This window comes from Aulonocara stuartgranti (genome assembly GCF_965226115.1).
Source record: "Aulonocara stuartgranti genome assembly, chromosome: 13".
NCBI classification, from domain to species: domain Eukaryota; kingdom Metazoa; phylum Chordata; class Actinopteri; order Cichliformes; family Cichlidae; genus Aulonocara; species Aulonocara stuartgranti.
This window is the reverse complement of record NC_138949.1, coordinates 5,280,007-5,294,061: the sequence shown is the minus strand read 5'-3', so window position 1 is coordinate 5,294,061 and position 14,055 is coordinate 5,280,007. Positions and strand designations below refer to the sequence as shown.

Here is a 14,055-nt window from a genome sequence, read left to right as displayed (position 1 = left end):
ACTTCACTGTTATTTTGTATTAATGACACAGAGACCATCTCCCAACCTGGTAACACAAATCAACTCTTTACCCGGTAGGTTTAAATGTTTTGTTTGTTTTAAAAAATAAAAATAAAAATCGTGAACAGTGCAATAAAAGTGATTCACGGTTAGTCACGAACATACCACCAATGTTTCACCTCAATAAACAGCTATAGAGCAGTATAAGAAGGAATGTGTGGCTCTAAAGCCATTTACAGATTCTTTGTAAGAAAACTGAAGAACGTCATGAAGAACTTCACATGTATAAATCTGACTTTTTCTGAATACCATAGACCTGCCATCAGCTGCACACTTTTGACCACATTCATGTGACTTCATGACGTTTGTGTATGAAGGGACGATATGTGTGCATAATAAAAGGGCCTCATAGATTGCTCAGTCTCAGGCTACACTAATATGGGTCATAACTAATAACTGGTTGTGCCACCACTGCCACCAACTTCAATTAAGTATTTGTAATAACTAAGAGCTACAAATGAGAGAGAGAGGGAATATAATAATAATAATAATAATAATAATAATAATAATAAATTGTACAGCGCTTTGAAAAGCGCTGTACAATTCCACTATTCATTCACACACTGGTGGAATGAATAGTGAAGAAAATTATGTCATGAATGAATGAAAAGCAGTTTGGTCTTTGGAGTATTCAAGGTGTCCCAAAGTTTTCCACTCGAAATTTGATTAGTCTAGCACCGTGAGTGCACAGAACACGTCGTCATTTTAATTTGGCTCAAAGAAAAACCTTGCAGAACGTCTTGAGAGCATTTTTGATATTCCCCCCCCCCCACACCCTCAATACAATTACTGCCAGTGTAAATAAAAGGTAAGGTGTACTTTATTTTAATCAGCCATTATGGTACCAAGTGCTGAGGAAATGAAGTGTTTCAGGTTCTTCTGCACTCCCACAGTGACAAAATAAAAATACAGATTAATAGTAATTAAGTATAACCTAACGGGAAACCATAATTTCTTCACTTGAACCAAGTTTATTTAGGTACATTTAGTTTACTTTTTTATTTTTATTTTTTTAAACAAATTTACTCCCCCCCCCCCAACTTCAGAAACATACATCAATATTTAAAAAGTGAAATATTAACTCAGAAATACTAACATTAAACAACAATAGCCAAGATTGCATAACACAGATTGACTGATCAAACCAAAACATAGAACTGCAACATTTGTTGCCATGGTAATATTTAGTTCAGGCAGTTGTTAGCTAAACATTATGCATCAAAGGACACATACCAGCTTTATGTTAGTCAGGGTAAAATTCCAAAATAGGATTTTAAGGTGATTTCTCGATCATCTTAAATATGCTGTGGAACACAGCATCAAGCAGCACAATCCACAACATTACTGCTTATGTTATTGCTACTAAGCTGATCATGAGCTTCTTGGAGTCTTTGTTTCTGGACACTATGACGAACTCCATAGCCAAAGTATACGATCAGACCTGAGAAAAGGGGATAGCATGCCATGAACTTACTGTCTTTATTCCTTAATACATCTATATGCTCTCTACAATGATGCAAACCTGGAAGAATAAAAGCATTTGATAGCAATCCTAGTTACCTGAAATGGCTGAAAATGCACGCTCTTACCAATTGCCATCCAAACAGCATAGCTGACCCAGGTTTCTCCTTCCAGTTGAACCATCAAGTAGGTATTAATGAAGACACTTAAAACTGGAATTACAGGTACACAGGGAACCTGCAGAAGGATATGAACCCATGACTGATTTATGCATGTCATTTTGACTTTAGAAGTTACACTTTTTCATTGTTTTTCCTAAGTAAAAAGGCCAAGTGTTTTCTTTTTCAAGCAGGGACAGACAGTACCAGTACTCTCCTTACTATTCCTTCTTTTTGGAGTTTAACAAGAAGAAGAAAAAAAATGTCAGCCAGCATTTGCCCACTGGTTGCCCTCCCTTTAGTAAACATGCCGTACATTTATTTGCTATAAACTTTCTGTGCCCTGCAACAGACCCTTAGTGAGGCCCAGCAACTGACCCCCAAATAAGCTGTATTCAATGAAAATCAATAGAAGCAGACTTTCAAGAAGCATGAAATCCTACATTTGGAACCAAGCGCCCAACACCATCTGCTTTACCATGAAAGAAGCTTTAGTCCTGCTCTGTGGCTGCCTCCAGATGATAACAACGGCAAGGACCAATGTCAGCACGAGGACAGAGACGAGGAGCACGCTCCATAGTTCCCGTCTGCTGAGTGAGTACAAGGCCTCAGACAGGAGCACGGTTAAAACGATTACCAGGAACACTGGGGAGAGGTCGGAGCTGTCAGAAAACATAATACTAGGATTTTGTTTCATTTCTGCATTCTTAATAGCAAAAATTATTTTTAATGAATAGTGTTAGCAGTATCTGCTCAAGATACAAAGTATCAAAGTGAAGCAGCTGTCAGGAGCCTCAGCAAATCAGGTGGGGTGTGTGTGGCGGGGTGATAAAGGATGACTCACAGATAATGATGGTGAGAATGGTGACATTTTTAGAGGTGCGGTGGGTAGCTCGAAATGGAGGCCTGAGCACATCCCTTATTGAGAATGGCTCCAGTCTGAGGACAAAACCAGCATTATCTTTGTACCTGAAACAAACAAACAAAAACAGTCAGGCTTACATCTAATCTGGAACTCTTGTTTGACCAAGTCATTTGCAGTAGAACATACACATGCCAAATGTTTAAAACAGACATTTTACCTTTTCATGAAAAAAAAAAAAAAAAAAAAAGGCTTATTTTGAATTTGATAGCAGCAACACCTCAAGATTCGGGACAATGCCCTGTTTACAACGGTACACAGTTGTAAACAGAGCATTTGGGAAAACACCTGGGAATTATAGATAACAGTTGCTTGACTTTTGGAAGAGGAACATGGTCACATTCTTCTTGTATTTTTAATGTCAAAGTTGACTGCATGGTGGGCATTTCAGCACACTAGTACTATGAATCTGTGTTGTTGCAATAGCTGCAGTTAAGCATCATCTTGATTTAAAAAAAAAAAAACAACATCTTGCTGAAAAGCATGTGTCGTGCTCAAAAAAAAAAAAAAAAAAAAAGCTGTACATACACTCATGAGTAGGGATGGGTACCGGTGTCCGGTGCCATGATGGCACCGGTTCTGACATAAACTGTAGTAACCAGACCGAAAAGCAGCGCACATTTCGGTGCTTTATTTTGGTGCTTTTTTTCCCCCTGAGCTGTGATACACTTTAGATTCTAGCCTTCTAAGTTTCCGAGGATAGTAGGCGGGTCCAGGTACGTATGTTCTTTTAGAGCAGAGCTACAGATTAAAAATGCCCAAGGTGAAGTGTTCAAAAGTCTGGCTTTACTTCACAGCAAAATATGCAAACTCAGCAGCCTGCAACAAATGCTTTAAGCTGATACTGTGATCTGGGGCCTGGATCTCCTCCATACCTGCTTCATACCCTGGAGGACGGGGCTATGGCTCCCCACACTCCCTAGCAGATCGTTACATGGAGAAACCTTTGGAATACAAGCATGCTGATCCACACAGGTGTACACACGGGTGTTCACAGACACCTTTCTTGGCTGCTGCCTCAAAGCACATTGTGCGCTGTCTATCTTGCATGCTGCACAATATCGTTTATTATCTAGTATCTACTGATATCTACTGCTAGCTAGTTTATTGTGATGGTGTTAGATTTGTATTGTTGATTGTCATTTATGCTTAGAAATATTTACTTATATATGCTTAGAGTTTTGTAATTAGTTGTAGATTGGTAGAGGTTTTGATCCTTGATAGTCTGCAAACTTTGTGTGTATTAGACAGCACTTTGGGAGCATGAGAGGTCATACCGTGTCTTATTGTTTTATGGTAGGATTAACGTAGTTGCGTCTGTTCTAGTCTAAGTGCTCTTTGTTTAGATGAACTGCAGGACTTCCTCACCGTGTTATCTAGGATGAACCATCTAGGGGGAGGCTACCCTCTTCCTGACCAAGGATGTTTGACCCTTTGATCAGCAGTCCACACACACACACACACACACACACACACACACACACGTACTCTTTGTGTGTATGTAGACATCATATGTTAATGAACTTATGCATATTCATGTAACCTCAATAAAAGAACAGTGGTACGGGAGAACGGACGAGAGCAACTGGGGTCAAGTGAAGGAACGGCACTCTGTCCGGTCTCTCCCATGCACGAGTAACATGAAGAACTTTGCCTATTTGTGTCTTGCTTAGCAGTGTAATTATATTGTCTTCAACGTTCCAGCGGATGGGTTCAAGCTACAAACCTATCAGATGGTGCCTTTTTTTTTTATTATGTTGCTCTTTGTTGTTTGCTTTCTCTTCTGTTTTTTCCTCCATACAGGTGACCCAGGTGTTTTGTTTGTTTTTCTTTTTTTTTTTCCTCTTTCTTCCCCCCCCCTTCTCACCGTCTCTTCTCCCCTTTGGTTTTCTTTCTCTCCCTCTCTTTCTTTCATTCTTTCTCCCTGTCCTATCCCCCAGTCATGTCTGTCCCGTTTGTAGCAACTGAAAATAAAATAAATTCATAATTATAATAAAGGTCAATCAAATGGACCAATATGGCAAGGCCATGATGATCCACTTGGTAAAATAAATCCGCTTGGCATCTTTCTTGGCCTTAAGACAACAATTCTGATGGCTAAAGATCCAAACGGGACGCAAAAAAAAAAAGTGATACTGTGATACTGTGCAAAGGAGGTAACACCTCGAATCTGATGAAACACCTGGCGACGCATAGCGTTTTTTTTAAAAGCCGAGAAATGCGCCGTATTTGATGGCAGCAGCTGTTCTTCTCTGCGTGAGTAGCTTCATGTTGTTCGTGTGTAATTTACGTTGAGTAGGCTAACCACGTCATTACATTAATGCATTTAAGGTGAACTAGCAAACATCATCGTAGTTACATGCGGCTGTCTTGTTTGATGGCAGATACTCCCTTCACCCTGGCCAAAAAAGGCTAAAATGACCAAAGAAAAAGTGGAAAACAGTTAAACATGAGAGGTTTTTGGACAAAGTTTGTGTTTTTTTTTTTTCCATTGTTTAAGCACTGCTTCCAGCCAAGAGTGATACCATATATGCCCCATAGCTGCAGAAAAGGCTAACATTGTTATCTTTTTACAAAAAAAACAAAAAAAAACAAAAAACAGCTGAACATGAGGTTTTTGGACCAATTTTGTGTTCTCCATTCTTTAAGCACCGGTTTGAGCACCGTTTAAGCACCGGCACAGTTTCAAAAGTACCGATTTGGCACCGGTATCGGATAAAACCTAAACGATACCCATCCCTACTCATGAGTGTATCTTGTTAATCTGGGGTTATATATCAGTTACTTTCAACGGCTCTCTCTTCAGGATAGAATGATTGTACAACATGCATATATAATCAAATGATTGGGATGAATAAAATACCATAAACCATTAAATATCAGTGTATACATTTTATAGGTTATCTGTGTTTTAATGTGATTAAAATAAAGGTGTATTAGATTTGCAAATCATTAGTACCATGAAGTTCTGCCTAAAGTTTGTGAGCTCACATAAATTAATTTGTATATATGTACTTAGCATTTTGTCCCAATGCTATTTTGCACCAAGTTTAAAGTTTGCATTGTATAAATGCTGTAAATGTTCTTCCAGTGATGTAGGATACATCATCTATTAACTAAACTCAAGACGATAAGTCAAAACAGTAGTTGATCCATTCTAAAGATATTGGACAGGATGGGCTTTGGGTGCTCGAAGCATAAAAGCACTATCCATCCATTCACCCATTTGCTTCCGCTTATCCTTTTCAGGGTCACGGGGGATGCTGGAACCTATCCCAGCTGTCATAGGGCGAGAGGCGGGGTACACCCTGGACAGGTCGCCAGTCTGTCGCAGGGCCAACACACAGGGACAGACAACCATTCGCACTCTCAGTCACACCTATGGGCAATTTAGATTTTTCAGTTAACCTGGGGATAAAAGCACTATGCATGTACAAATTGATTTGCAATCTTTATTCTACTGGCTAGTTTGTTTTGGTTTTTTTACAAGAATATATTGTTTTTTAGTGAACAGTAGCATATGTTAATTTGTTAGGCTGAGTACTAACCTTAATATAAGAAGGCATACTGCAACAAGAGTGTATGCAAAAATGGTCCCAATAGAGCTCATGTCCACCAGTGCCTTGAGGTCAAATAAAAGGACCATGAAAGCTGCAAAAAGAGCAACACACACCCAACTACAGATGACACAAAAGTCTACAATTTAACACTTATCAAAAATGTTTAGACACATATATCAATCACCTGGATCACCTGCTGAGAAAGAAAAAAGAAAACAAGCAGAAGAGAACAAGAGTAATAGAATAAACAGCATCACAATGATATATGGGAATATGACAGTAAATACTAAATATTAAAGATTATTGTGCAGCACATAAGATCAACAGAACACAGTGTGCTTTGAGGTAGGAGCCAAAAAGGGTGTAGTTTGTGGGTGTGATCACCCATGTGTACACCTGTGAGCATGGACGCGCTTGTTTTTTTAAAAGGTTCCTTCATGTAATGATCTGCTAGAGGGTGTGTGTGGGTGTGTGTGTGTGTGTGTGTGTGGGGGGGGGGGGGGGGGGGGGGGCACAGCCCCGTCCTCCAGGGCATGAAGCAGGTATGGAGGAGATCAAAACTCCAGACATCCAGAGGCCCCCAGAACACAAGAGACCATGGAAGACCAACAGAGGGGCAGCCGCGCCACTGTCCCAGAAAGAGCTGAGGAGAGTCCCAGATGAGGGCTCACTCAGCAGCCGCGGAGCAGAAGCCAGGGGGAGTTGCAGTGACGTGCCCGTGAGCTCCGCCGGCCCCCAGCTGTGCCTGAGTGACCGAGCCCCAGGCCGAGAGGCCGGGGGCACCCCACCTCCGAAGGGGCCCAAGCGAGCCCCAGGCTCCAGGCCCCGATAAGCGGCCGCCAAGGAGTGAGCAGGTGTGTACCTGGACGCCCATCCCCGGACACAAAGAACCACCAACACACCGATGTCTGAGGGAGTCCGCCACTGGCAGGGGAAGTGGTGGTGGGGGGAGATAGGCCTCCAAACCTTGGAGGGCCTGAGATGTCCCCAGAGAGGTGGCGTCTGATACCCAACCTGACATATAGACACAGACATACAGGCACACACAGACACAAACATCCATCCCCACCCTCATGCTCTCATATGCACTTACTCCACACTCAACCAACGTGGAGACAGACATAAAGAGACGCTGTACACACGATCACACTCCCCAAGCGTACTCTACGAACCGGGTCTAGGTACCCTTGCCCCTGGAGGGGGGAACTGCACCCAGACCCAGGTGGTGTTACCCTTTTCCCTGCGGTGGGGGGAGGCAGACCGCCCCGACTCCGCAGCAGCAGGGAGGCCCCACATTCCAGACCCCAGTCGGACGGCCAACTCCAGGTGATTGATATATGCATTTTTTTTTAGCTGCCCATTCTGTTGGTTTTTGTTTTTTGCCCTTCTCCCCCGTCCCTCTTCTCAGCTGTTTCTCTTTCCCTCTTTCTTTCTCCCCTTCTTTCCTCCAGTCAAGTCTGTCCCGTATTCAGTAAGTGAAAATAAAATAAACAATAAAAGGTGAATCAAATGGACCATTACGGCAAGGCTGGGATGGTCAACTTGGTAAAGTAAATCCGTTGGGCATCTTTCTTTGCCTTTAGACAACAATTCTGATGGCAAAAGAGCCAAACGGGACAGGCAAAAAAAAAAAAAAAAAAAAATGTTTAGACACTAATTTGCTTTGACATTTTGTCAAGGAGCAACAGAAAGACCCTGTGTGCAGAACTAGAGGCATCAATGACAACTACAACATTAAATAAGATAAAGCCTCAAACGAATAAAGCAGAAGAGGGTGTAAAGCAGCTTTACAAATTCAGAAAAAGTGAGAAGGTAACAGAAAATCTATGTTAGTCCCAAAAGTTTGATTCTGTCCATCTGGACGTAACGTTTTCAGTGGGAGATTTATTTACCTGGACAATTGAGCATGCATCAAGACACTATGTTAGATTTACTGGTTGGAACCATTTGAATGCTTATGTCAGTAGCCTCCACCTACAAAATAATTCCAGTTTTGGGTGTTGACATATTGTTGCCCCTCTGCTGCACCTGTTTTTGATTTTGTGAACACCAAAAAAGTTGAAATTGGTTAATAACCTATTTGCTAGGGGTTAAAAAGAGCTGCCTTACCAGCCACAGCTCCTGAGGACAATGTAGCCAAGACAGGACTTTGCCTGGAACTCATGTAGCTGAGTGGCTTGAAGAGCAGGCCGTCTCTGGCCATGGCATACAGCACCCGTGGCATTGGCAACATCACTCCCAGCAAACTGTGAATGACGTATCAACTGCATTTTAAACGTGAAATTACAGGTACAGCAAGTTGCACATCACAGACTTCACAGATGAGCCATAACTACAACAAAGAATGAGATGTAGTTTTATATGCCGTTTATTTGGCTTTGGTAGCACAAACACATACAGGATAGACAAGCAAAGCCACTTATAACAAGAGCTGAACTATGATTTCTGACAATAAGGAGAGCTTCTTTCTATCATTCTTTTTACTTTGTTGCCTATAAGATGGTTAGTACTGGACTCTGGATATTTTCCATCATCATGTTGTACTGAGGTTGAATTATTTTCATTTTTGACAACTAATAAGCCAAATAATGGCTTATTAGATTATGTTCATGGAGCTGCAGCCTTAAGCAGTCTGCTATTCCTCTGGTAACTCCAGTCATTGAAATTGACTTCGCAGGTAGTTGTGGCATTTGTGCATGTGAATGAATTAACATGCATCTCGTTCGACAACTTCTCCAGTTTCTGTGATTTAAATTCTAGTATTTAAACAGTCCATTACTTAGCTCTATTTATCATGTGTGTGTGTGGAACTTGGCATACTATGTATTTAGTTTCACATACGATATATACTACACCAAATCTCTGTATAGCTTACAAGGCAATATATTAATCATGATTAGTACTAGTCAGCCTGAGCAAATGGGGTCAAGTATTCCACTGCTTTGAAGTCATTACAGGCTACATCATCACAGATTGCCCTTGCTGCTTTTAGAAAAATGGTCAAATTTCAACACCCCCTGATGCCAGTGAGGGGCAAAGAACCTTTTTTTTTTCTTCAGGTAAATCAGGCAATTGTGCACGACAATTTAACAAAAAGAAAGAAAAGATTTCTGTAGCACTAAAGTAAATTTAAGCATGCAGTTTTAACAATTGTGTAAATGAATTTAGCAATTGGAACTGACTCAGTGTTTTACAGGTGTACAAATCATTACCTTGTTGACAGTGCACAAAGGGATCCTACAGCAACAGCATACTTTGCAGGCTCCCAGCCAATGTACTCAAAGGCCACAGGTAATGGACTGTGAGCGTCAAGCAGATAGTAGGGCATCATAAGTGTCAGGGAAGCCGACACGCCAAAAAAAGCCACGAAGCAAATAAGCAGGGATACCACAATCCCAAGAGGTATGGCTTTCTGTGGGTTCTGCACCTCCTCTCCTAGAAAAGCAGATGAATTAGACGTACACTTCCTGATTCAGCAAACAATCTAATAATGAAATGATCTACACACAGATGAGCCAAAACAATCAAATAAACAGACCAACAGATTATTTTGCAACAAAAGCACAAACACTATACTGACAAAAGTACTGAGTCACTTGCACATTACACCTACAGGAAATTTATGACATCCTATTCTAGGCCTACAGGCATTAATATAGAGTTGGTCTCCTAAAACGGCGCCGCAACAGAGAAGGGCCTTTTCCAAACTGTTCCCACAAAGACTTCCCTTCCCTGGAACTAAGCGCCTGGGCCAAACACAGACAGTCTTATAGCTTTATCCAACCTCCAAAGCTTAAGAGTTAGTACAATGGAGGCAACATTCTCCTGGCAGTCATCAAAACTAGATTTGTCCACGAGATTTCCAGATAGCAAAGTGTGTGGAGTGATTTTTATTATAATTGTATTATTCTTGTTGCATGTTGAAGCTCTACTTGGAAGCTTGTTAAGATCCAACCATGCAAAATACGATTTTTTGCCATCTTTCAAGTGGTCTTAAACTTTTGCTAGGGATTTGTATTTATTTATTTTTTTCAATATACATGTGTACACACACACACACACACACACACACACACACACACACACGATAGCTATGTTTTGATAACCATCTCTCTATCGTAGTTCTATTTCATCCAGTGCTATTCTCATTGAGATAGGATTTACGATCATCTCACAAATATCATCAAAGCACAGCTTTCTCCCCGTTTGTCTCCCATAGGGAACCATTTTAAAACAGCTCATAGAGTAAAAAGTAGGGTGTCGTCACACTGCAACCACATCACTATTATTAACTCTACAAACATGCAAATTGAGTATTCTGTAGTCCAGAAGTTGCTTCTGCTCACAGTGAATTTTCCCAACACAACATAGTTTTCTCTTGGAAAGCATTTATTTCAGAACTTAAAGGCTGTTTCCTTTCCTTTGCTTCAACAACATATATCCTGATGTTTTCTGAAAATCCACCAGGTAGAAGAATAGGCATACTCAGAATTTACTCAGAAATTTCCTGCCAATTTGTAGCTAAGTTACTGTGGTTGTACTTTGCAATGCCACTTACATTTGAATGTGGAATATCCTGGATGGAAGAAATTTCACAAACTAAACTGAATAATTAAGAGATGTGACCCGGTACTTTTGTCCACATAGTGCATTACAGACTGGAATATAATAAACAACCTCACAGGGCAAAATGTTTGTGGCCAGATGAAAGGTAACAAAGTTAATCCTACTCAAGAGTACCAGTAGCAACAATGCAGTCAAATCCAAAGAAAGCATAGAAACAGGTTGCTGCCCCGGCCAAAGTTCCATCAAAACCAAAGGGGAAAAAGCCGCCAACACCAAAGTCAACAGTTTCATTCGGCTCAAGTTTCCTGCACAAAAGCAACAGTAGTTTCATGACATGATATCACAATGGAAATATCCACATTAATGATGTACATACTATCAGACAAATTGGTTTTCTGCTTGTATAAAAGTTATACATATGACTGAGCAATTTGAGAAATCTTAAATATACCATGAAACTATAAAGAGCACAAAGAGGGGGAAAAAAAGTTGTGAATGAAATAAATCGGATTGTCTATTTAGATCAAGTCTCCTCACCATTTGGGATAAGCATTCTCACGTGGTGGCAGGCAGCTATGAATATACAGTACTGTGTAAAAGTCTCCATTACCCCATTCAAGCTACCTCTTCTTACTAAGCTCTTTAGATCTCCATTACCCCTCATTTCTTTATACTTTGCTCCCAAAGTAAGACTGGGCATCTTGTTTTTGTTTAAAGAAATAGTTCTCCTGTCTTCTTGAAGGTCTTTCAAAGTTTTTCTTTGGACACTGGTTGCTTTTTCAATAATTCCTGTCTATTCCTCGTACCTGACTATCTTCAGAGTTTTGTTGATCACTTAACACCAACCTATGAATCATCCAAGTGTGCAAAGGGCATGCAAGGAATGAACCAGAGCCAATGTTAAACTCCAGTATGCCAAAAATAAATACACAATAGAGGAAACTGGAGAACTTGAGAAACAAGGAAGAATTGGCAAGCCTAAACTATCAAACAAATTTAATATTGAACAAATATTTTATTTTAAGGGAAAAATGCTAACCATCTAACTAAGCCTATGAGAAAAGTGTGTAGTAATTAGTCTAGCAAGAGTTCCAAGAGTTTTGAAAAAAATATTCTGTGGACTAACAAGATAGAAGTTACAAAATGTGTGGCATGACATTAAATCAGGCAGTTCATGCTTGGAAACCCTGTGTGAAGGCTGAATTAAGTTCTGCAAAGGAAAGTCGGCTGAAATTCTTCCACAGATCAAGACAGATCACCGGTTATTGTAAAAACTTGATTGTAGTACATATTGTCCCTGTTATCTTTCTCTAATATCAAAATTTGTTTGATGATCTGAAACATGCTGGTGTGACAAACATGAAACCACTAAGGGGGTAAATACTTTTTCACAGTACTGTGTCCAGCATAGTAAAAATTTTCAAATATAAACTGAAACCTAAAACTGACTTTTGCAGTACACGAAAAAAAAAATCTATCAGAATGTGAATGAAAATTAGCATAAATAAAACTTACATAATTTCCCAAGTTGCATTTAGAACTGTCTTTTTACTGATGTGCCAGTTTTTGAGATCTCCTTTTATAAAGCCAGAAGTGATGATAAAAATCAACACAGTCACATTTACTGCTGTAAAAACAGTATTCACAATTGCAGACTCCTTCAGACCATATGCAAGCACCCCTGAAAACAGAGGGAAAGATATAAACAGATGTACTTTACCTTTAAGAATGTTTTTCCATCTATGATACAAATAATACTTCATGTCAAAATTGCAAATGTCACCAGCAAGCAACATAATCAGCGCAGCAGCAAAGAAGTCTGGGTATTCAGCCAAGCCAGGTGAGTCCATTGGTGTGTGTTCCCCTAGATGCTTAGCCATAACATTGTGTATCAGGTCATCAAATGCTCCAGTCCAGGCTTTGGCTATACTAGATGTTTCTAAGGAGAAGTTCAAAAAACAAGGCATGGAAGATAACTCCATTAATTGTTATTGTAGGGTCTTTACCAATATAAAAGGCCTCAATGTGACTGTTGTGATTTGACACTATACAAATAAAACTGAATAAAATCAGCTTTTACAAAACATTTGAGACTAAGGGTCATCTTGTGTAAAGAAGTAAATATCAAATTTTTTATATTAAATATGATCAAACTCCCTACAAATAGAATCAAATAAAAATAAATAAGTTCAGGCAGTGTCAGCTTTAACATTTGTCTGTTTTTTCACACTTTCTACCATAAACTACTGCAAAAACTGGATTTGATGCACAACTACATCACTTGGCATACTGCATTTATGTATTTTGTCAAATACATGGTAAAGATGTATAGTGCCCCCTGAATTCCACTTACCAATGAGATAGGACAGCAGCAGATTCCAGCCAGTCACAAATGCCCACACTTCTCCTATAGTCACATAGCTGTAAAGGTAGGCCGAGCCCATCTTTGGCACACGAGCACCAAGCTCAGCGTAGCACAATCCTGCAAAGACTGAAGCCACTGTAGCAACCAGGAAAGAGATGACGATACTAGGACCAGCCACTTCCCTCGCCACCTCCCCTGAGAGCACGTAAACCCCTGCTCCAAGCGTGCCGCCAACACCCAGGCCAATCAGATCCAGGCTGGTCAAGCATCGGCAGAAGTTGGACTGCTCACCTGCTGGCTCCAAAGGCTTCTTACGGGCCAGGGAACGGATGAACGCTAACACAGAACGTATTCTGAAATCAGTAGTACTGTGATTTAACAAAACAACCAACACCAGTCAAGGATTCAAGTATTATGTGGCCTCTCTGTGCCTGACTTTTTCTGGCTTGAAGTTATAATGAAAAGGCCAAAACAAACATTACCTGCTACTCATTTCACAGGTGCTTAGATCTGTTTCTGCTGTGTGGACTAGAAGAGGGGAGAAGAAAAAAAATCTCTTCTCTTTCCAGCTAACAGCCCTGCAGACTGCTGCAGCGGCACACCTGACATCAATTCAGCTAATCAGCATGAGGATGTTCAGGCCTCCTGTCTCACTGCTTCTATCAATGAATTGTCAACAGTATGAGGTATATATGCTGCATGTGATGGAAACACTTTAATATGCCTTGCACAGATAGAAATATGAATTTAATACTGTTTCTATTTCACAGTAGAGTGTAGATAATGCTGTTTCCAGAAACTGGGAATTGTTTGTAGTGAACAGACACATAACAGAAAGCCCCAGATGTGGCAGCTAACCAAATACCTCTTGGCCTTCACTTCAATATGTCTCACAGGGTTATATGACATGCCAGATGGTTTTTAATTTCCAGCATTGAACTATTCCATCAGAATTTATCTCTG

The 14,055-nt window shown here is 40.3% G+C and overlaps 1 protein-coding gene across 3 annotated transcripts; it reads right to left on the bottom strand.

Annotated features, from left to right (window-relative positions):
* Positions 1–903: 903 nt before the first annotated feature.
* On the bottom strand, positions 904–13,754 carry LOC309720897 (cationic amino acid transporter 2-like). 3 transcript variants are annotated; one of them, XM_082558128.1, is made up of 12 exons: positions 13,575–13,754; positions 13,081–13,445; positions 12,511–12,666; positions 12,243–12,408; positions 10,902–11,032; positions 9,374–9,596; positions 8,271–8,407; positions 6,150–6,252; positions 2,524–2,648; positions 2,158–2,324; positions 1,650–1,758; positions 904–1,501 (listed from the first exon to the last, which is right to left on the bottom strand). In XM_082558128.1, the coding sequence occupies exons 1-12, from the start codon at positions 13,583–13,585 to the stop codon at positions 1,380–1,382; spliced, it is 1,815 nt and encodes a 604-aa protein (XP_082414254.1). In that variant the 5' UTR covers positions 13,586–13,754; the 3' UTR covers positions 904–1,379. The 3 variants fall into 3 exon arrangements, with proteins under 3 accessions (XP_082414254.1, XP_082414256.1, XP_082414255.1); XM_082558129.1 differs by having other exon boundaries at positions 1,481–1,501; positions 1,621–1,758; XM_082558130.1 differs by lacking the exon at positions 10,902–11,032 and having other exon boundaries at positions 9,374–9,460.
* Positions 13,755–14,055: the final 301 nt, after the last annotated feature.

Excerpts from the sequence above, each read along its gene's own strand:
- LOC309720897 (XM_082558128.1), bottom strand. Across the intron at positions 12,409-12,510 it reads GCTGATTATGTTGCTTGCTG|GGGTGCTTGCATATGGTCTG; the intron begins GTGACATTTGCA and ends CTCTGTTTTCAG. Across the intron at positions 9,597-10,901 it reads TGACTGCATTGTTGCTACTG|GAGAGGAGGTGCAGAACCCA; the intron begins GTACTCTTGAGT and ends CTGCTTTTCTAG.